Raw genomic sequence first — 23,733 nt, forward strand, 5'->3', positions numbered from 1 at the left:
CTATTACACTTTCATGCTGTTAGTTTATCTCCTAATCCCTGTACGTCATTGCCTCACATTTAAATCAATTAGCCTCAAGTGAGGTCTACTTACCAGTGACCAGAGCAGTTAGAATGTTCACAGGGGCTGGACTTGTCACAGGGAGAACATGATTCCATTAACAGAGTCAATTGCTGAAATGGGGCATAGTAGAGAGTAAGAGGAAACTGTCTCATAGCCTGGAAGAAAGGCTAGGGTCTGGCACTAAACACCCTAATGTTCCTGTAGCCACATTACAATTGTCATAGACATTGTATATAGCATATTTGCTAGTGGTAAACACAAGCTTAAGCGTGGCAAACATTTTAGAGATCAATAATACTGTAAAACCAGAAGTTACTGCATGTATGAAACTTTCTGCGAACTTTGTGAGGAGCAAAGATTCGCAAAAATAAAAAGTGTGTGAAAGTTTTTGTCTTCACGATGCATTGAATGCCAGGGGCCAATTCACAAAAATGTTGTATCGTGAATATTTCTAGTGTTACAGTATTCTGTGTGCAGACCTTGGTATAGTCTTTCCCCCAGTCTGAGTCCAGATTAATAGTTTTGTCACTCTGTTGCAGTAGATGGACCTGTTATGTGATTTATATGACTTTTTGAAGTTTTGTTCTTTTTCTCTGTTTGTCGGTGAGTAACAAATGAGTCATTTGCCCCTGGCAGTGGGGGGGGGGGGGGGGGATGGATGGCAGTTAATATTACAAGGTGCATCAAATTACCCTGCAAATTAGTCACTTTTGTCTATTTAGGGGAAACAAAGAAAGAAAAATAAAAGAGGTTTTACTTAGTGAATATGCCTTTGTATAATTCACTATGAAAGAGGTCACTGCCATGAGAGTATTACCCTGTTTTTTTGTTTGTTTGTTGTTTTGATTCTGCATTTTTGAGAATCCTATACTGTACCTTGATTTTTGGAGAGAATTTGGGAGGATAAGGTACTGTAGTCCCACCCTATGTTTAAATATGTTTTTTTTTTGTTTATTATTAAGATATCAAAAGAGTGATGTGTTATAGACTTCATCTTTTCCATAGCCTGTGTGCGTACAACTTTTCTGCATTCACAATGTGTTACTTTGTTAATTTTGGAACTTTCAAGCAACTTGTGTTCACTTCTTGCTCGTAGTTAATGTGGCATACAAATATCTTTTATTGTGCTAAGAGAGTTAATATCCTATTGTGTATTATTCAGGTCAGATTCATATCTTTGATATTCATTACAATTTTCTCTCTCCCTTCCCACAGCTCTGACAAAAAAAAAAAAAAAAAAATAAGAGAGAGGAAAAAAAAGAGGAGAAAGAGAGGGAGGGTTGTAATTTTTTTTTTAAAGGATACTCTCTAAAAAAAAAATTGAGTGAAAATTTTCACTCGTTTTAGAGTGACGTCAGGGATCACTCCAAAATCTTTGAGTGATCCCTGAGGTCACTCCAAAATGAGTGAAAATGAACATTTTCACTCAAAATTCACTCCAATTTCACTCTAAGTTCACTCTTTTTTGTATTCACTCCTTCAAGAGTGAAAATTTTCACTCAATTTTTTTTTTAGAGAGTATATGTGAATTTGGTATCAAAGGCCTTATGAGGTGTTAGATTTGTGCAAGCTGTATAATTTGGAGTTGAATGATATGGGGGGGGGGGAGTGGGATTACTTTATTCATTAACTTTTAAAGAAAAGGAATTATTATTGAAGATGAACTGATTTTCCTATAACACACATTTCCCATTTACCAATAACCAGGAATATTCGAGACTAGTCTTCAGTGGGTTAAGTATGTAAAGGTAGAGTACAGTAATATTACATACTTTTTGTCATTCCAATGAAATTTCAGCTACAGAAATGAATGACAGAAAGAGCTAGAAACTATTCTTTTTTTTTTAGTTGTATAAGGCAAAATATATGCATACTTGACAACTAGTAAGATTTTATCAGATTCAGTAAGATTTTTTACGTTATAAATAGCAAAATCAGATTTTCTGTCAGAGAAATCAGATTTTTAAAAAATATTTAGATATACCTTTCATGTGTATTTTCTGAAGATTTGACCGAAAGTAAGATTTTTAACTTCAGTTTGCATATAAAATAAGATTTTTTGCAATCCACGAGTAAGATATTTCATCTTGAAATGTTGGCAGGTATGTATATGAAGTGAGGGATGGCATGCCATTTTTCTCTCATTTTGTAGAATTGGTGGTTGAGCGGAAGTGTAATCAGTTTGGGTGCTGTTATTTGTAAGGGTAGGCTTTTTATGTAATGATTCTGCCACACCAAATTTAGAGAGAAAGCATGTGACCACCATTTTTGACCACAGCACTTGTTTATTAAAAGAAGAAGGGCCTAGCCTAGGGGGCTGCAGATGTATATTGATAATCTGTGCCTGCAGCCCACAGTTGAATGTTCTTGAAAAATAGAGATGAAATTCTCATGGATATTAGAAGTTAGGATAGAATATTCCCAGTCTTTGGTTCACCAGAAACGAGCGCAATTGATTGGCGGGATTAAATCGATCGACCGCAGTGTGACATTGGGTGTTACGTTGAGTCATTAGCACTGCAAATTGGTCCCATGTTGTTTACTACCAATAAGGCAGTGTGGTCGGAATCTGACCCCATCCCACGTGCAATATTTCAGCTTCAAGTTATAATGATTCAAAATGAGCCTCACTTTCGTTTTAACTTATTTATATTTGGCATGGGGGGGGGGGGGGGGGGCGATGGTGTATTGTTAGAAAAATTCTTGTTGTTTGTTTGCTAGGTTTTAGGTTTTTCTTTTTCCCCTGCTTATTCTCCAGTGTTCAAAGCATGAAATTCTTACCGTGCATCTTAAAATAGTGATATATGGACAATTCTGATTTGATTGCATAAAAGAAACCCACTGGGGTTGTTAGTACACCTTGTATCTTATTAGTTGGGAGCCACTTTTTCCCTGAAAGGAAATGTCTACATTCATGTATTTTATGATTATCAAGCAAGGCGAATTTTAAACATTGAACTTGCTTTTCTCAGTTCATTTTTTCTTATTTGTGTATTTATATATCTTTTTACTTACTGATAAATCAAGGATTATGCATTGATGTTATGTAATCATTATATATATATATATATATATATATATATATATATATATATATATATATATATATATATTTTTTTTTTTTTTAATTTATTTTTATTTATTTTTTTATTGAGGTTGGGGTAAGAATCTTAGCTGATGGTATAGTGCCCGATATGCTTTTGATAGAATTGTTTACAGGGAGCTAGCTCTCTTTTGGCATTGCAAACGTGGTGCTCACATGATCATGTTGGGAAAAAAAAAACCAACACAACGTGAGTTCCAAATTTAGTACAGTGTGATGAACGTTTCTGTTTTAAGCCGTGATTTTTAGTAAACCTGTGAAAGGGCGAATTAGCTGCATAAGCTGATGTTGTCATAAAACTATGTTGCAAAGTACAACCATAGTAGTCATCTTAGCCCTCCTGATCGACACAGAATTTTGAATTTAGATGGCTTTTGTGAAGTATTAGTCCCACACCTAATCAACGTCTATGTGTTACTAAGTGTATACACTTAGAAGGAAATCTAATGAAGAATAGGATTGTTTAAAAAAAGTTGTGGAGAGCTTTTGAAGAGCTACTCATGATGTAGCTTTTAAAGCCACCATATACCATATACAGAGAAAGAGAGAAAAGAAAAACCCAGCTTTTATAGGTGCTTCAAAATAATTCTATAATGTTAGAAAGGGATAAAAACAGCCAATATTAAAATGCTAATCAGTGTTATCAGTGTTAAGCATTGTTAGATATACAAAATGTGAAGTATAGTTTGATTAAAATCTTTTCTGGAATAAACCATCTACAGTTATGCTTTATTGAAAAAATTAGTGATGTCTCCTTTTATTTGGGGCTTTATTACAAAATTTTTGTAAGTTAGGATTTTTTTGGGGGATAAAACTGAATGATACATCGGCAGCAAAAGTGATAGCTGGAGCATTTTTTTTCCAGTTATTTACTTCTCCTAATGGTAAACAGCAGAGACTCCAACCCCAAGCACCATCTGATCTGGAGATTCTTCAGCTTGAAACCCCTTGCAAATGAGAGATTCTAACTTGATGTGCGTGAAGCGCAAAGTTTCTTGCAGCCGACGGTCCATCTCTAGGGTTCTAGATGCTCTCTTGTGCTATCTAAGGCTTATTTTTCAACATAAGATGACACTTGGTAAGAAATCATTTCAAGCGGGAGACACAGCGCCAGGGTGGGAGAAGTTAAATCTCAAGCGGGAGAACGGGAGATTTTGCTAAAATGGGTTTTCGGCGGGAGATCTCCTGTCGAGAGCGGGAGAGTTAGAGTATCTGAAACAGTGGCTTTAAGGGGAGGGACAAGGGGCATGTTTCATGTTAAACTGTGAAGAGAGCAGATGCCCTGACTCACTTCCTCTGTTGCAAATGACATTGTCAGGTCGCGGCTGATACAGGACCCTCTCGCAGCATGGGTCCTACCCCTCGACAGGGATACATCTCCCTGATTCTTCACCCTTTGAGTGCTCAGGCACTTAGCTTAAAGGTGCATAGTCCCGGTAGTGTAGAGGGCGCTGTTGATGATACTGCCGATCACCGTTAGCATTGATACGAAGATTACCGAAGTTGAGCTGTCATCAAGAGTAAAGTGCATAGGTGTTGCTAAGTATCGTTGCCTTAGTTGTCTTCTTTGCGCATCGCGCAGTCTGTAGTAATGCCAGGGTGCGCGCATATGTGCTTGTTATTTATGACATCACAAAAGAAGTTTGCTAAAGCTGTCATCCCCCTCAGCCGAGTCATGAGCCGAACTGTGATCGGACCACTGACTACAGTGAATCGGACTTCTTCGGACTTGGGGAAGTGGGCCATAGCGTAAGCGCTAAAGAGGAGTCGATAGCGTAGGTCTCTATAGGAAACTTACGCTGTGCGCCCGCGTACGCATTTGACTAAAACACCGCAACCATGCACCTTTAACCCATTGAGAACAAGCTGATTTTTCTACAGCACACATTTCCCATAGACACCTGCCCAAGTATACTCGAGACCAGTCTTCAGCGGGTTAACTTACCCAGCTATTTTTTTTTTTTCATCAGCATCTACATGTAGTCATCCATCTTGACCCACATGGAAAGTACCATTGGTAGCAAGCCCACTCAGGTGTTGTGCCTCAGTGCAACAGAAAGGCTATGGTGACACAACACGGATTAGGGGGATTAGATAATCTCTATTCTTTGACAGTTACATATCCGGACATATGTGCTAATCAGCAAAAGTCAGTGGTTACTGTGAAACCAGAAATGTTTGCATGCATTTGTTTTTTGCGAGAGCCAAGATTCGTGAAATTAAAATGCGCACAAAGTTCTTGTCTACTCTATATGCAATTTGCGAAAATGCCGTGCTGCAAAAAAGGCCGTTGGCTCCCATTCGCGAAAATTTCATGCTGAAAAAATAGCTTGCTCTACAGTAACTCTTTTCTGCTGAGCTTCATTTGCTACTTGGCACATCAACTGATGTTCTTCCTTCTCCAGTTCATGCAAAATTCCTGAAACTGATGCTCTATGAAATTACGAATTGATTAGTCTGTCTTGTTTATCCCTTCTGTATCATAGAGGACTATGTGATGAAGTGTTTTAATTTATGAACTATGATGTAGGTTGGTAAGTCTTATTATTGTTGTAATAAAGTCTGGAGAGTGGGTAAATAGACGATTGACAATGATGTCTCAAAACAACTTATGGTTAAGTTGGGTAATATTGGTTTGCCTGTTTTGGAATTTTCAGTTTCAAATGAATATAAAATGTTCAAGTTACAGTAAAATCATAAGTCCTCACTATTATTGTGTCCCCTTGTTTAGTTTTCCCTGAAAATAAATAATGATATTGAGTGACATGTATCTCTGCTAAAACCTGTGATGGTTCATTGTTAAGTCTAATGTTTGCTATGGTGAAGCAAGATGTCAAATTTCAGACAAAGTTTAATGGGAGTTGAGGATTCCTTACAATACCATACCTACCTCCCCTTTATTCCCAGTCTGTTCCTGAAAGAATATGAGGGTGTATAATCATGCCATTAAATAGGAAGTTTCAGGCAACTTTCCTCACAGAGTTAGGACAAAGAACAGAGCACCCGGGGACCCAAGATGAAATTCTTCAGTCGGGGCTAATTCGCATCTCAAACACGCACCCGCCGAAAACATTGAGTCTTCAATCTGCTTGCGGATTAATCGAGGTGATTCCACACTCGACATTCGGACTCTCCTCTTGCTGCCCTTGGAGGGGCAGAAATTGAGAGGGGTCCGTCTTTGTCGCGTAGGATGTGGCACCGCAAGAATTGGAAACGCGACACCTCGCGTGAATGGGTTATAAGCCCAACAAATTGTGGCATGTTGAGTATATTGTACCCGTGGGCCCTTGTAATTTAGATTTGAAGTTGGCGTGTTGGATATTTGATGAGGCACTAGGCAAAGGGAGGCAGGCGCGGAGAGGAAAATGGGATGTTGTGTGATGAATGGAAATGAGGGAGGAGTTTCAATTAAGATTATGACTTTGACGGGGCGGTGAATCTGTGAGTTGATTGAAAATTGATCATGTTGTCTCTGGTTGTCGACATTCTGCGCCGTGGTTTGAATTCGGTCACGTACGGTCAAGTCCAAACAGTAACTGATGCCATGTTTGTCAAGTAAAAATGAACAAAGTGTGTGATATACATCGTAGTTCCCAATTCATTCATCGGACATACATGTATCTTGATCTTTTGTTACTTTGTCATGAGAATAGGAACAATTTTAAAAGCTTGTCTTTACATTTGTATCCTGTAACAGTACTTTTGCCAGTGGCAAGCTGCTTGTGTGTTGTTTTAACTGAATTTGAGAGCAGTGATCCATGATGGTGTTACATTGAATGCTACACAGAGAATGTCATAAAGATGAAACAAGACATCGAATCTTTACTGTGATAGCAGTTCAGTGTACGTAAACATTTGCAGTAATCAACACCAAAGAATGAAGCAAGTGAATACTGTACAGTAAGTTACCCATGAGTAGCACTAAAGTAATAGAAGCATTGTAAAGAATCAAAGGTGTGAATAATTTGATACATCATATTTGTCATGATGAAAAAGTTGTCCTGTTATTTCATATATTTTATCAAGTGGAAACTGTAGGCATAGTTAAAGCATGACACCATTCAAACAGGTATCTTTTGTTTTATCAATACAAATTTCATTAACTCTTTATGTGCCATGGTGGAGACCCCCTGTGTGCCACATTATTCTGAGACACCAACGTTGTTATGCTTTGAGAAAGCATTCTGTTGTTAAAATCAGTGTTTCTGCCATAGAATTCTGTTAAGCTTGGCATATAGCGAGTAAAGTTGTAGAGAAAATGACAAGCTTTGCTTTGATGTAAACCATATGATAAATCTCTGATTGCTTGTCTTTGAAATGACTAGTAGCTAAATTAATGTCAAGGCATGACTTTTGCACACAAAACAGTGACAGAATCTTAGAATTTACAAGCAAATCCAGTACGGAACACCTCTTGTTTAGTCAATCACAACATAAAATGCAAGCTATGTTATGTGAGAGAAACAAAAGCGCGAGAAACACTTTCATTGTACTGCGGCATTTGGCGATTTATCGATTGGTTTGGGCGGGTTTGTGTGTTTGAGCAGAATATGCGAAGTTGGCACGCTGTCGACTGAGTCGGACGTGCGAACGTGGCACATAAAGAGTTAATTTATTTTCATTTGACACACACTATTGGCTTTTGCCAAGACCTGTATTACATCTGCTATAAACTGGAAATTTGATTGCAACTTTTCAATAAAAGATGATTTTTGTTTTGACTATGTTATTACATGAAATCTTGACTTATAATGTCATTGCTTTCTAAAAAGTTAGACCTGTGTTACTTGCTGCAACTGTTTACCGAAAAATGTGATTTCTGCTTTCTCTGCAGAGCCAAGCGATGCGGATTGTACGGAGCATCGGTCAGGCTTTCGAGGTGTGTCACAAGTTGAGTCTACAGCACGCCCAGGCCGCGGCTGACGGACAGGCGGACGGAGAGAGCGACAAAGTCGGTGACGAGCGTCTGGACACGAGAGAAGGTACGTTTATCCGAAGGACTTCAGAACCTTCCATGGAAGGAGACAAGACTAATGCTGTAACCTATCCGTTGCAGCATATGGCCAAATTTAGTCAAGTACAGTTGAGTAAGACCTGTCCAGCTAGTATAATGCTGGAGTTGATGGTGTTCAAATTTCGCTAGCTCAGAGGATTTAATGCAGCTCCCACTCCAACTCCTCCAATTTAGCAAAGACGCTATCTCGCAACGCCTGTCAAATCAATCTGTAGAATAGATTGGATTGGCAAACTTCTGCAGTCTCAGTGGTGGAGATCTGTACAATGATTTCTATCAAATGATTGTTACAATCACCTTTTTTGATTCACATGTGTTTTCATGCATCAGCAGGAAAGGTGTGCATGTGGTAACCATTGAATTGTCTGAACCCACTCGGCTGCGCCTCTTGGGTTTAGTAAACATTTCATAGATACCATATGCACACAATTCCTACTGACACACCCAGACTTGTGCATCATTTGTACTCGTTAACCCTCTGCCTCCTAGATGTGGCCATTCCCCGTGTAAATGATGTATGACACATCCACTCCCTGCATGTAGAGGTTTAACGTCCATGTACTGTTGCATGTTCCAAATACTGTACATAAATGCTCGTAGACTTTACTGAAACAGACTTGAGCGCAATACTCAGGCAAGAAGCATCCGTTCTATTACATGTAAATGTGCGACTAGTTTTCGGCATTATTCTTTCGCCATTTTCAACACTAATGCTTTGTGATAGGCTAGCAAGCAACTTCATTAGGGTAAGTGAATGTTTGATTTAAATTTCAATGAAAGATTTGTTGAGCATTTGTTAGATTTCTAAAAAGGGCTGTCACCCTTGTTTTGTATTCTGTTAGGAAAAAAAAAGGGGGGGTGAGATGTATGTACAACGAGAAAGTACCTCTTAAGTGGATAATGTTGATGTATGTGTGTTTTGGAGGCAGACTTCAACTTCAATTATGCAACATGAACCCTGGAATGCATGCAAATGGCATGTTGCACATTTACCTGGGCCGTGGAAGAGCGGATGAAAAGCGCAGAATGTCAATTTCATTCCCAAGTATGGTAAACAACATTAGCCGTCTCAATATGGCAACATTCCAAATGTCAGGGGCTTCAAATGATACCACATTGTCTGAAGCCATATTGCCCGACAAATTTCCGCTTGTTTATGCGGAGGGGGGGTCCCCCCACCGTCGTCGCTGCGTTAGAATTGCCTTTGTCTGCGATCGTTCCGCTCGCCAGCTCCAAGTCCGTGCATCATTTTGTTTGATTAGAAGGGCAAATTTTCGCATGTTTTACCGGTTGTGGAATGGAATTGGATTTGAATGCCTAGTTGAGAAGCAGTGAAGGTCTGCTCAATTTCATTACTCCAGGCTGCTTAGAATGCAGTTCTTTTTTCTCCCCACCTCGAAAAAAAGAGAAAAGAAAATCCAGATGAGACCGGGCAAATTCAAGGAAGAAAGACAATAGTTTGGATTTTATGGCATTCATGCAGTGCTTTAAGACAATCAGAATCTTAAAGTTTAACAGATAATTAACTGCATCTCATGAATAAGTAAATTTAAGAGATTGAGACCTTCTGGGCATATGTTATGAATCAGAATTATGAATTAATATCTGTATTGAAGTAGAACGAGTATGTTTGGAGCTATTTGTGAAAGTGATTCTCAGACACATGATAAAAGTGGACAAAAAATGTACAGAGGAATGATTGTCATATCAGTCTCAGGCCATGAAAGATGAAGCATTTCCATTCTGCGTTGTCTGTCATTTCTGCAATCTTATCGGTGGATAAATCCGTCGTTGCCTCATCCCGCACAACAGCGGCTCCTTGACACAAGAGCGCTCATTAATCATCGAATCAAACTCACCGCAAGGAGAGAGCCGCCAGGTTGTTCTTGAAAACAGAAAATTTGAGGCGCGATATCGCCTTTGGGGGGATGCAACGACCCGTCTCCATCACGGAGTTTGGTAATTGCGTTAACTTGCTCCCAGGCTCACTGCGGAGGAACTTCAATGCAGGAGTTAGTCACCTTCAGGACAATCAAAGGTGCATCACAAAGGAGAGAAGAATTTAACACCCCCCCCCCTTCAACAGGGGCATTTTAATTAAGAAAAAGGAAATACTCAGTAAAAACATCAGTCAAATCTGTACAATCCAAAGGAACATTTGCCATGTGAATTCAGGTTGGTTTTTCAATTCAATTCAATTCAATATGGTTTATTGTGCAAGTATAAAAAAAATAAAAAACAATCCAGCAGCTCGAAGGCTGATACGGTTGCTTTACATTAGAATCATTAAAAAAAAATGAAATGACATTGATAGGATAAGCATGCGTGAAATATGTTAAAAAAAGAAAAAAAAAAAGACATAATACACATCAGACCGGGGCATCAGAAAATGGGATAGGTGAGAGTATTGCACAACAGGTAAAGAGATACAGTATGTACTTGTATAGAGAATAACAAATATGGCAAGATGGAGACGAGCGGGCAAGGAAGTAAAATGTTAAAGTGGGTGAAAAATTTCAATGCATCGAAGCATGAGAACTACAAATAAAGATTGTGATATCGACACAACATCAAACGGAAATACATATTAGTTATCATACCAAATCCGTAAATTAATTATTTAAAGAAAAGGATAGAAAAGGGAAATATTTTCAAATAATGGAAAAAAGGAGACGAAATTTTGATATAAAATTAAAAAGGGAAACCTAAAAATTATTGCCGGTTGACATATCAAAATTTCAATACCATTCAAAACGTGAGGATGTGTTTCCCATGGTTAATGAAAGGGGAAAATAACCGATTGAGGTGGCATAAAATATGACAGATGACATCACAAACGCATACAAAATCATACCATAAAACAACAAAAAAGTAAAATAAACCAACAAATACTTCATATTACATCATATCACACATACGAATGTCTTCCCTTAACCACGTTGACTTTAAAAAATCCAACTATTTCAGTCCTTCAAAACCTCACTATTTAAACACTCTTATTTATGCAACCATCCCTTTAAATTATACATAAAACAACTCAAAAGCTGAATAACCCTACACACCTCCTCAAGGTCATCCACAGACGGCGCCACCGAAACCCAACACACAAAAAATACATATCAAATACCAAATACATTAAAATCATAATTTCCCTGTGCAATTTCATATTTCATATGTATTTCACATATCACTGTCATAGTTTGCTATACATACATTTGTATCAGATAAAACAACTCAAACTCCAGATGATCCCTTCCTCAGACTTTCCTTATGGGGGCGCTATTCATTACAAATGACACAAAACTTTTTTTTAATATTTTTTTTAAATGCATTAGAGCCGTGATATCTGACGAACACCACAGGCAAAACTCCCATTACAATTCAAATTAATACATTACAAAAATATTTTTAAATCATTTCTTCATATAATCATATCTATCATCTAATACCTGTGTTTTGTTTTGTTTTTGTTTTTTTGGTGAAAAAAAAGAAGAAGCAATAAAAAAAAAAAAAAACCGAGTCATTCACAAACAAAACTACTACACTGTCCAACAGCAAAATTATTACAGCCAAAAAGCCCAATTTCATCTAGATATTATATTATTATACATGAACTGAAACCGGGGGAGGGAAAAAAAACAAACATCTCGGTCATTCTATTAAGAAAAAAGAAAAAAAAAACAAAGAAAAAGGGCATCTCGGTCATTCCATATATCAAAAACAAATGAGGGCCAAGCGAGTATTAACACCAGTGAGCAACAGCACAGTGAATTAAAGATTGTAGCACAGTATACCTGAAGCACGCCTCGTGTATTGCTTATAATTAGCACTTCATGACCAATATACTCAGTACACTCTTTATACACATTACTTGGGGTATCATGAATATCCAGTTATCAGTAATCAAGTATAAACATCAAAACCGAGCAGACAGCGATCACGTAATATAACAAATCAGAGTAAACATCATTAGCTTTTGTTGTAATTGCCAGAAGTATGAGATATGGAATTATATTGATATGCAACAGTATGAGACTCATTCAAATTCACGTAACATTACAGATTGGAGTTAAGTAATGCAGCAAGATGAGGTATAGATGACTGTTTATACCTCTGAGTTCTACAGAAAGGTAAGTTCAAGTGTTCAGCGTTTCTCAGAGGCAAGTTGTAGCGAGAGATAGATCTACGAGTGGGTGGGAGCATGTTGCGGTGCCGCTCAGACTTAAGAAGGGCAGCGCTGAAGCGACATAGTAATTTCTGCCTCCTGTCCGTCAAGGTAGGAATGTCAAAGTGATTCAACTGTTGGCTGTAAGAAGTGGTGTTTGGGTATGATCATCGAATGCCATAAGCTGATATGCAGCCCCCTCATTTGTGTTCATCACTTTAACCTTTGCTGTAACACTAAATCTAAAGAAGGTACAGGTACAGTATGTACTTTTAACCCGTTGAGGACGAGTCCAGAGTATACTCGGGCAAGTGTCTTTGGAAATTACGTGTTGTAGCAAAATCAGCCCAAAATCAATGGCTTAAAGAACCCTATTAATCAAACTTTTACCATAAAGTACTCATTGTTACATTGCAGAAAATGTCACCGCCCCCTCTCCCACCACTATCTTCTGAACACTATATTCCCCCAGCCACTTCACACTCTTACTCCTGTCCCTGCCCCCCCCCAAAAAAAAATAACTTGCTAAAATTTCTGTTATTTTTATGTTGGCAAGGGAAGAGAGAATAGAACATAGTGACCTATGAAACTTGACACCTGAGTTGCTTTAGAAGGAAGATGGTGCCAAGGTCGGTAACAATTAGGAGTGAAAATTGAGTGTGAGATGAGAGAGGAGCGAGAGATCTAATTTGCCAAAATGCTCGTCAGCATCGTTCCCGATACCCCCTTAGTGAGGGAGTGATCCACCATGTTGGTGTCGCAGCGATGGTGAAGAGCTGTCCTGGGTCACTTTGCTGTCTGTGATATTGAGGCATGCAACCAGGCGTGCGAAACATGTCGATGTGCTGCCGGTGCGAGAGAATTCACACAAATCTCTCTCTCAGGGATGCGTCACCGTGGATACCCGTGGAGACCCGCAGTTAGCGCTGTTTAATTGTAATTACGACACTTGATGCCAGAATGCGATACAATGGCTGAAAGATGCTGGGCCGATGATTACTGCCCTTAAGTGAGGGGATGCATCGTGGAATGCTTGGCGCCCTCTATCTGTGAGGAGACATGACATTGACAATCAGTGCTTTATATAGTTTTGTGGTTCTGGGGACCTGGATGATATGCTAGATACAGGTTACCGCAACAAAACCACAACACAAGAAAATTAATCATGGTAGATTATGAATACAATTGTATAATTTATATAAATGTTTATGTATACATACTGTATATGTTTCAAACTACACTTTGAACATGAATTATTGTTAGACTGATTTTATGGAAAGTACACATTTGTACTGTTAAAGAATGGAAGTTTTCGGGGTTTTGAATGTTCATTGTGATCTCATTGTTTTTCACTTCAGTAGATTTAACATGATAGGATTGCTTGTTCTCTAAATATTTTAATTCCCAGGAATAATGTTTTTGAAACGATATCTGTACTATTTCATGTAAGTTTATATTAGATGCTAATCTCTATATTTTAGTTGTTGAAACTGTCCCTTTGTGTTTGTGTTTTAAAAGAAAAAAATATTTTGTATTTTCCATGCATTTCTTTGGGTGACAGTCAAAGCAAATGTATATTGTGGTAAGTATTTTTTTTTTTCGTGAATAGATCATAACTGACTTCACTCTGCTTGTACTAACTCGATTTTAAAAGCTTTAACACTTTTGCAGATATTTTTTCTTTTGGTCATTGTGTGGTATGTGGGGAACATCCATAACATCTGCAGGGCCTTGGTGTAAAGACCAGCTCATGTAATATCCAATGCATTTCCATGAAGTACAGCCGTACATGTACTTGTATGCTTATTCTTGCGTATGTGTCTAACTGTACTTAAAGTCAGCTTTAGATTTGTGCATGAGCAGATACGTGTATCTGAGAAATGCAACACATTGAAACTCAGGAGTTGTAATGAGCTATGTCATAGACAATGCCTGAAAGGTTGGTTTCAGTACATTGCAGAGAAAGAACATTTCTAAACATCAAAAGGACCTTGTTGAAAAGCAAGTTGGATTATGTACATGTAAGGGCATGATGTCTAGCTATACAATTACTGTAAAAACCAGACGTTTTCGCATGCAGAAAACTTAAAAAAATTTCTTGGTGAGCCAGGATTCGTGAAAGGGAATGCTCACAAAAGGAAAATGCATGCTAAAGGTTTTGTTTGCACAATGCATTGGATGCCAGTGGCAACTCAATGAAAGTTTCATGCCCGCAAAAAGCCTGTCGGCTCCGGTTCACAAAAGTTTCATGCCACAAATATTTCTGGTTTTACAGTATTTTGTTTTTTCTTCTTTCATTCCTTTTCTCAGGCTGGAATAATTTTCATATTTAACCCTTTCTGTACCAGGAAATTTGGACAGTATGTACAACACTATTGGGTTTTCTGTGTAAATTGACACTCACACAACATGAAGGGTTACATAAATTTTTGCTGTGTCAGACAAGTTCTCTGGGTGACTTTTGGGTTGCTGTGTGTAACTTTTGTTCAAAGGAATGTGTTTGAGATTTTAATACATTGATTATAAACTCGTCCCTTCTTCACATGCATGAACATAAAACAAGGTCTTGTGTTCTGGTTTAATTAAGTTGTACCTTTAACATGGTGTGCAAAGGTTGTAAAAATAAGTAAATTGAGTTTAAGCTGTTGATTCAGTTTGAAAACAAGATGAACAATTTTCTCCACAAATCCAGTATGGCATTTATTTGTTTGCATTTTTCACACTGTGATATTTCCTGCAATTTGTTAATTGTTTGAAAGGTTGACACAGTAAATGGTAATGAAAAGGGGCAGTACAGATACTGGTGTTGTGTTAACATAAATGTTTAAAAAGCTAGGTTTTGAAGAAAAAAGGAACTGACAAGGTAACTATGCATTGTGATTAAGGAGGTGACTTTCTTCCCCATGTTGTCTTCTTTCTTGCTGAGGGGACCTTGTAAAAAAGAATGTGTTGCCTAATCAGCTGTGCATGGTATGTAACTAACGAATAATAATTCCAGCAAAAAAATGAATTCTTTTGGTGTATTAATCAGCTTGACAAATGAATGAATTAGAAATAACTGCATAATTTCTTTAAACTAAAGTTAATATATTTATTTTACTTGAGCATTGATACATTTTAGTATATATGTGCCAAACTCATAAAATGCATTGTGTATTATTATAAACTTGTTTGATTAGAAAGGGAGTTACTTGGATCACTAGCTGTACATATTGAACTTAAAATCCAAAGGAAAGAAATATGTCTAAGATAGTAGCAGTCTATTTATTCCTTTAGATTTTTTTTTTTCAGCATAATGTCATCTAATCTTATTCAGATAGTGATAGTCCAGATGATGAAGATGTGAAACTTTGTAATTGCCAAATGAACCAGACAGATTTAGGTCAATTTTCTCTCGACAACATCTTTCCTTCGTCAACAAAACCATGTTTGGTAGGCCTTTACGGATCTTTTGTGCCTCTGACCTGAAGGTACTTGCTAGAGGTAGACTGCTCGTGAGTTTTCCGTTCGGTCATCAGGTATGATGAGTTTAACCCATATTTGTTGTTGTTGTACATTTTATGAATTTCTGCAGTGAGAGCCATCGATGGAGGAAACGAGATGCAGTCGCCGCCGTTACCAAGGGGACGAGATCGAGATGAGATGGACGGCCTGTCCATCGGGCCATCCCCCATCGATGGCAGGAGCATATCGGGCAAGAAGAAGTCGCAGCTCAACTCATCGTTTCACTCACAAAAAGTTAGTATGAATCCCTGTTTCATCAGAGAGCTATTGTATACGACATCATATTTTGTGAACATACACAAATGTAGTGCTTCACAGGTACGGGTGTTAGCCATAGACCTGTCCATGATCAGTTGCACTATGCACAAGCAGTTGTAACTTCTTTTTTTTTCTTCTTTCTTTCTTTCTTTTTTTTTTTTTTTTTTTTTTTTGGGGGGGGGGTTGTCTGTAATGCAGTTAAAGAAACATGGAAGTGGCAGCAGAAAAACTCTCCCCCCCCCCTTTTAAAAGCGCGGTGCCTTTCGGTAATGTTTGTGCACTAATCTGAAATATGCCTTTTGCAGAAAGCAATTCAGACAACTTGTGACTGACAGAAACACATGTTCAAGTGTCACTGCCAATAATAGTATCATTATTTGCTGGTGTTCATATTTTTTTTTTCCTGTGGTCCAAATTTAGTTTTTAAGCAGACTCATGAAAAATCACACATTTTATGATACTTATTACTGCAGACTACTGTAGCCATAGCTGCTGTGTTGCAGGCAGCAGTGAGTCAGGAAAACCCAAAATATAGTTGCACTTTGTAAAGCGTATCCAAGGGTGTACCTTGCCTTCTAAATTGTGCTTTACCTACTCCCAGGACTTATGGAAGGGTGGGGGAGGGGGGCAGGCTGCATATTCCATAGAGCACCGGCTATTTTAAGATCAAATTTGGCACATTTTCAGGCTTTTTTTTTTTCTAAGTCGAGCAGGGACGTACCTTTCCAGTGTGATGAATTTGAAACAAAAGTCAAGTCATGTGAAACACCATGCCACTTTCCACAAAAATTTCATCAGCATTTTTTGTTCGTGCAGAGACCTGCTCAATAACTTTCAAGGTTTTCATCAAAGAGATGAAGGTAAGCTGTGTGAGAGGGTAGTAATATTGGACAAAATTTACATATGACTATTAAGCGACTTTGTTTCCTTTGTCTTTATCTATTTGCATTATTTTGTGGAGCTGGCACAAAGGGCGTTAACCTGTTGAGGACGAGTCCCGAGTATGCTCGGGCAAGTGTTTATGGGAAATGTGTTTTGAAGCAAAATCAATCCTTCCTCAACGGGTTAATGGGCAAGTTAATCTCAAATTATTTAAGCCAATACTTGTTCATGATTGTTATGTCATAGACATTTTGTTAATTTTTTTTTAAGTTTGATGTTGTTCTAGGAAATATCATCACACTTGATATAAAGCACCATTTAGCAATATTCTAGCAACCAGCATTTTCAAATTTATGAATAATTATTCCCAGAAGACTTTGCTAGATGCAGCCAATTCAGTTTATTTGTGTATCTATCGAATATATTTCATTATGATGAATCAAGTTTGCATGCACTACATGTACAAGTAGTTATAGGAATGTTGCACAAGCCACATGAATCGAAGTTTCATGTCGCTGGGAAAAATTGTTGTCATAAAGATCAGCAGAAAATGTGAAAACATACAAAATTGTATCTGTGTACTGTCTGTGACATGACTGCCGGATCATTATAGGATGAACTTGGTCACATTTTATTAGAGAATGTTAACCCACTGAAGACTAGTCCCGAGTATACTCGGGCAAGTGTCTTTGGGAAATGTGTCTTCAACGGTAAAAACTTTGTCATCCTGTTGCACTTATTAGCAACAGATTTCACCCATTTTGCTTTGAACTAGAAGTGAGTGTCCATTTGTACATTTATATTCCCATGGATATTGGTATTGAGCATACCATAAGTGCTTGCATTCATTCCATGTAACTGTCCCTCAAAAGTTCCCTTTTGTTTTCTTTTTCGCTCGGACGGAGAAGAAAAGTATCCCTAGGCACTCCATTTCGTCTGACTGCGAGTTCCTGCCTCATTGATTGGCGAATTGTGCAAATTGAACGTGACAGCCGCATAATGGCCCCGCGAACAGACGTCTATGCACGTGCTGAAAGAAGCACGACGATTGGGCCTGACGGGCGTTCAGTGCACCATTGCAAATACTGTACACATGCACAAATTTTATCAAATCCGTTCCAAGTGGGGCTCATGGGCAAAAATTCGCCGGTTTAATTGTCATGAAATGATATAGCAGAGCACTTGCTAGGTTTGCTCATTTTCCCTGATGCTCAAATTAATCTGTGGCATGTTTGTATGTGGAAAACAGAAATTTTGGAGGAGGAGCAACAAGTATTGATAAAAGCATTCTCCTTATCGAGAATTTTTGCATCTGGATGTCTTTAAGAATGCATGTTGGAAAGTGTTGGTGTGAAAACATCAATGGCCCTGTGGCAAGACCATAGTGGATACTTCCTTTATATAACATTTTGGTTGTTAGATTTAGTTTTTAGATGCAAATGACCAAGCTTTGTTTGACAGGTTATTAGACCTGTGTTTTTGAAAGTACTATCGCAGCCCCAGAATCACCACAATACACACAAGAAGCTGTTTTGCGAGGTTCTGTGGTCATGTTCCAAAGAGTTGTAGGTTCAAGCCCCTACCAATGTGCTTGTCTTGTATGATATCCACCACACACTGACTGTGTCCAGGATCAGTTGTAATAGGATAATAATTGCAAAAGCATTAGGGTTTGTTGGGTTTTTTTTTTTTGTAGCTGTTCTTTCCTTCTTATTATAGTCATTGCTTCCTACCCTTGATGATGGATTTGTGAGCTCGTGATATTTCCTTTTGTAAATCTACATCAGAAAATTGGATGGTGCCAAAACTATTTTTTCATGGCCCTGATTGCAATAGAATAATAGAATAGATCACTGAGAAGGAACTATATAATGAATGTAGTGCTCATTTTGCAAAAGCTCACATTTCATTTTTCTTTTCAGATTTCATTTACCTAAATCTTATTTGTGTCTCTGAAAACAAAATTTTTTATCCAGCAAATTGACAATTTTGTTTTACTCTTGATATTCATCCCAAAAGGCTGAGACAAATTCACATAAAGTGTAATCAACTGTCTCGTGGAAAAATATATTTTTCATATAGTGTGATGGGACATTCTTATTTAACTACACTTTCATGTTATGTTCTAATGCTATCATTAGCCACATGTTTTGTGCCACGGGGATCCTAAAAGATAAAAGAGCGGTTTATACAGTGTAGTTCCTACTAAAGCCATGTGGTTACTGTGTGTAGTCGGAATCCAAATTTATGTGGATTTTGCATCCAAGACCTTTTAATACATGGTTATGAGACAATCAATTGGTTGCCAGGCAACCACTCTTGATGAGAATATTTGACGCAGACCGCCCCAAGCCCTTGGAGTGATGTCATGATGATGTCACAATGCATGAGTTCAAATTACACCTCCAGGCACATTACTAATCACCAAGATGATTAAACACAGTATGCTCCTGTGTGCCTATACCGCATGTTCCCAAAAAAAAATTACGATGGTACCCTCCGCAACGCTAACTTTAAAAATAGCGAATCAATCCAAATACAATTTCAGGGTATGAAACTATAATTCATTGCCCACATCTTACAGAAAACCCCATTCGATTTGCTTCAGTGGTCAAAGAGAAATGAGGAATTTTGTAGAGCATGTCAGGAATCTCTTTCCTCCAAGTTCTGTCTATTGTGTTTACACATTAATATGCAGTTCCAAGTGCATCCAAGTGCTAAACTTGGAAGAATCAGACTCATGACGTGCTTTACAACAATCCACATTTCTCTTTGACTGCTTAACCAAATGGAATGGGGTTTTCTGCAAAATAAAGCTGAGATGTTATATTTTAAGACCCTTACTGTTATCAATGCGAAAATCTGATTGTAATTTTTTTTTGGACATACTGTACATATGCTTTCACAAACAAAGATATTTTTCATACATGATTCTTCCGTGGCTGCTGACATATTGCCAATGTTGGCTAGATTAGGAGTTAAGTGCAAGTGTATGTTTGCTGGTTGGACTGTATCAAATTTTCAAATTATCACCCAGGTTAACTGTAAAGTTTGTAGCAATAACCATGCTATGTGGAATCCACAGAAGTTGCTGAGAAATGTTATCAAGTTTTGAAGTACTGTATTGATAGTTAAATCTATGTGTATACGAGAAATGTGTTCTTGGATAGATGTAAAGAGTGCATCAAAAATGTTAAAGCCTGCCCTCTTTGATTGAATTAATCCCGGGGATGAGACACCCAGCTGGTTGCTTGGCAACTGCACTTGACGAAAGAGTTTGACGCAGACCGCCCTGAGCCCCCCTGACGTGATGTCATTATGATGTAACAATGCATCATACTAAAACTTGCACCAGGCACATGGCCCCATGGCTGCACCAACGGAACACACTCTGTGCTCGATTGCCGACACCAGTCCATCCCTGAAATAGACTTGATGAGGAACTGTTGTACGCAATAGACCACGTCAGAGTTAGAACTGGCACATGATTCCCCCAGATTAAAATGAGATGTATGATGTTGGGGCCTGCATCGTCACTACTTTCGCAGTTAAGTTGTTCTGAAGGCATGACTTTGATGTGTATTTTCTCTATATACTTTTTTTTTTTTTTTTGAAACATGTTAGTCTTGGGGCATCTTGATTTTTTTTTTTCAGAGTTTTGTCAAAGAAATGAAGTGAGAATCTGTCTCTGTTTGTGTGAGAAAAAACAAACAAACAAACACTTTATAGATGACAAGTTAACTCCCTCAATGCCTTAGGGCAACTTGTTTGTGTATAATGTCAATGACTTTTTGACTAATTGGCCGTCGAAGGGTTAAATCATGTATCAAATCAACTGTCATATATCAATCAAACATGAGAGATGGGCATGGAACATGTTGATGATTTTTAATGCATATAATGTTTAAAAGAAATGCAGTGGAATTTAGCTATCTTTAAATCAAAGAAACAAACAAAAGTGGTTCATCCAAATTATCCACTCATGAGCTCATTCTCAACTGTCCTAGAGCTTTGGTAGTCTAAAACTTAGTCTTATGACACAAACACCATGTGTATGGAATGATATTCATAAAGTATGCATTCCCAGTAAGAACAGCTGTATGAAGCTATAATGACAAATGCACATTTTAAAGTTTCCATGGCAAATGCTTAGTACTGTCACTGTTCAAAACACATACTATGCCTCCAAGCAAACACATTATTTTTTCAGGATATTGTCAACTTTGCATTCTTTGAGCAAGGTGATGAGAAAAGTTGACATTTTAGAAAATTGTGATGCTGATGTTTTCATGCCTATTAAATGACAGGTGTCAGTTGCACTGAGCGAGAAATTAACAATACCCCCCCCCCAAAAAAAAAAAGAAAAAAAAAAATATAATAAATTCCCCGTATAAATATCTAAGAGACTGGGTGGCTTCGTCAGGGTGATAAATTTCTTGCTGTTCGTGCCTGGAAAATTCTTTATGATGTCTGTGGTGCCTATTGCTGACATATGTACATGTGGGTTTATGACAAACACACCCCTCTCCAGCTCAGAGGTCTATTAAGAAGTGGGGGAAATCGTTGATGGGAATTCTATGAGATGGGGAGAGCTATTTTGCGCAGAGGTATGATGATTTGTTTGAGAATCTGTCATCGCCGAGACTGTTTTGCTCCGTTTCTCCGTCCCGCACATGTGTGCAGTCGTGTTTGTGCCATGATCTTGGAACAGGTTTTTGCCCTATTTACCAGTTTTTTTGTCCAGGCTGACTGTTGTCGAGACAGATTCACAGGTGGTCTGCCTCTACCACTGTGCTGAAAAATATCAGCTGTTTTTCTGAATTCATGAGGAATGGCATGATTGCTCTTCTGAGACTAATTCACATTATTAAATAACTGGCTGGGAAAATTCCATCTCAAAAAATCAGTTTATTCATGTTATAGACCTTACACATTTTTAAAATTTTATTTTTTTTTAAAGAGGTCTGGTACTATTGCTCTTTTGAGGCTAATTTTCTTTTCTGCAGATTCGCTAGCTGGGAAAAATTACATTTCACTGAAGTCATTGCTCCTACTGCCAAAACAAATACATTGTACAATGTAGTTGTACCCTAGAATGTATCAGAATCAGCCCAGGCAAAATATGGATGGAACCACTCAGGTGCTGTAGGGCAAATTGTGCGTACGTCGTATTCCAGCTTGAACAATAATGTAAAAGCAGAAATATTCGCAACACGAAACTTTTAAGGATTGCCACTGGCGTTCAATGTATTTTGTAGACAGGAACTTTTACGTGCACATTTTACTTTCACGAATCTTGGCCATGAAAATTTCTGGTTTTATGGTATATTATGTGCATCTCAAAACAACTCCTTTTGTCATGTCGTAAAAGTTCACATTTGCTTTTCTTCTCTCTTTTATTTTTGTGTGTGTGTGCGTGTGACAAGTTCGTGGAGTGGAAAAGGAATTCTGTTTTTGCCCAAACGTCATGTGATGATCCTGTCGGACATGCATGTTCCTAGATTATTCGTGTCTCCCATCCCATGTTTTGTTAATGGCAGCTGGGATGCGTGCCCTAGAGGGAGGATCCATGCATAATGCATGAGAGTGTGAGGGAGTAAAGATGGACTGTCTCCTTCTGGTTGCCATGGTAACTCATCCCCATCATCCAGGGGTGAGGGATGTCCCTCAGATTTTCGTGTGGGGTGGCTGAATTAGGATGCTGAAATTTCTTGCTTCATCAGACTTTCGTTTGTCAACGATACCATACAAATATCGATGTACAGACCTGCTTGAATCTGCTGTTGTCAAAATAGCATACTTTATCAAACTTTTATGGCTGTGGTGTATTGAGGTAAAGAGAATGAAATGAAATTGATAAATGATTAGTTATGTGTCTGACTGTAATCATTTTAATGTATCTGTAACGATATATTCCTTTAATGATATTTGATCACCCAAAGTATTCCAGACTTGCCTAAATGCATAGAAATTCCATCCCCTTATAAACAAGCAAATAAATTTGCATTAGTTGTACCGCCAAGAATGTTTCCAGTTGTGTACTTTTTCTTGTTTAGTCTGAATCATTTTGTCCCATATTGCTTTCAAAGCATATTTTACCAATCTTTGCCACCCTGTCATCTTTTTCAATGATTTGACTTTCTCAAGCCACCATCAAGTTCAAACCTTGAGACTAAAGATGCTGACTCCCTGCATGCCTAATTGGACTTTCACTTAGCTATATCAATTTCCTTCTTAATATGTGCCGGTATTTGTTAATTTTCTTCTGAGATTATCAGTCAGTGTGTGATATTAATAAACATTTAATGTTTCTCATGTTGCTTCCTTTTTGTGTATGACATAAAACTGGGTGCCATGCTAGTGTACTATTGTTTTGAAGAGCACAAGCTAACTCACAATGCAACAACTTGCCTTGAGGCAAGTCAAGGCAAGCCATGATAAATAAAACCAAGTGTACCACGTAATGAAATTAATTCAAGTAAGGTTAGTTTGAGTCACACCATGTCATATCAAATCATGTATCCAAATCAAATCATATCAAAACATGCATCCAAGTCAAATCAAAAGTACATTGTATGTCAAAGTAAAAATAAAATCAAAATTAAATCATAACAAAACATGTATCTAAATCAAATCAAAATCAAAATTAAATCAATATGAAGGTAAAGTTAAAATAAAAATAAAAATTACATCAATACAAAGATAAAGTCAAAATCAAATATCAAAATTACATCATTACAAAGA

At 37.8% G+C, this 23,733-nt stretch overlaps 1 protein-coding gene across 1 annotated transcript in view; it reads left to right on the plus strand.

Moving 5' to 3' along the window:
- LOC140241150 (uncharacterized) overlaps positions 1 to 23,733 on the plus strand; it is a 150,071-nt gene that overhangs the window by 113,434 nt on the left and 12,904 nt on the right. Inside the window, exons 7-8 of the mRNA XM_072320910.1 lie at positions 8,001 to 8,148; positions 15,920 to 16,083. Coding sequence (XP_072177011.1) covers positions 8,001 to 8,148; positions 15,920 to 16,083 — 312 coding nt within the window. The remainder of the gene's footprint in view (positions 1 to 8,000; positions 8,149 to 15,919; positions 16,084 to 23,733) is intronic.

This window comes from Diadema setosum, chromosome 17 (assembly GCF_964275005.1).
Source record: "Diadema setosum chromosome 17, eeDiaSeto1, whole genome shotgun sequence".
NCBI lineage: Eukaryota > Metazoa > Echinodermata > Echinoidea > Diadematoida > Diadematidae > Diadema > Diadema setosum.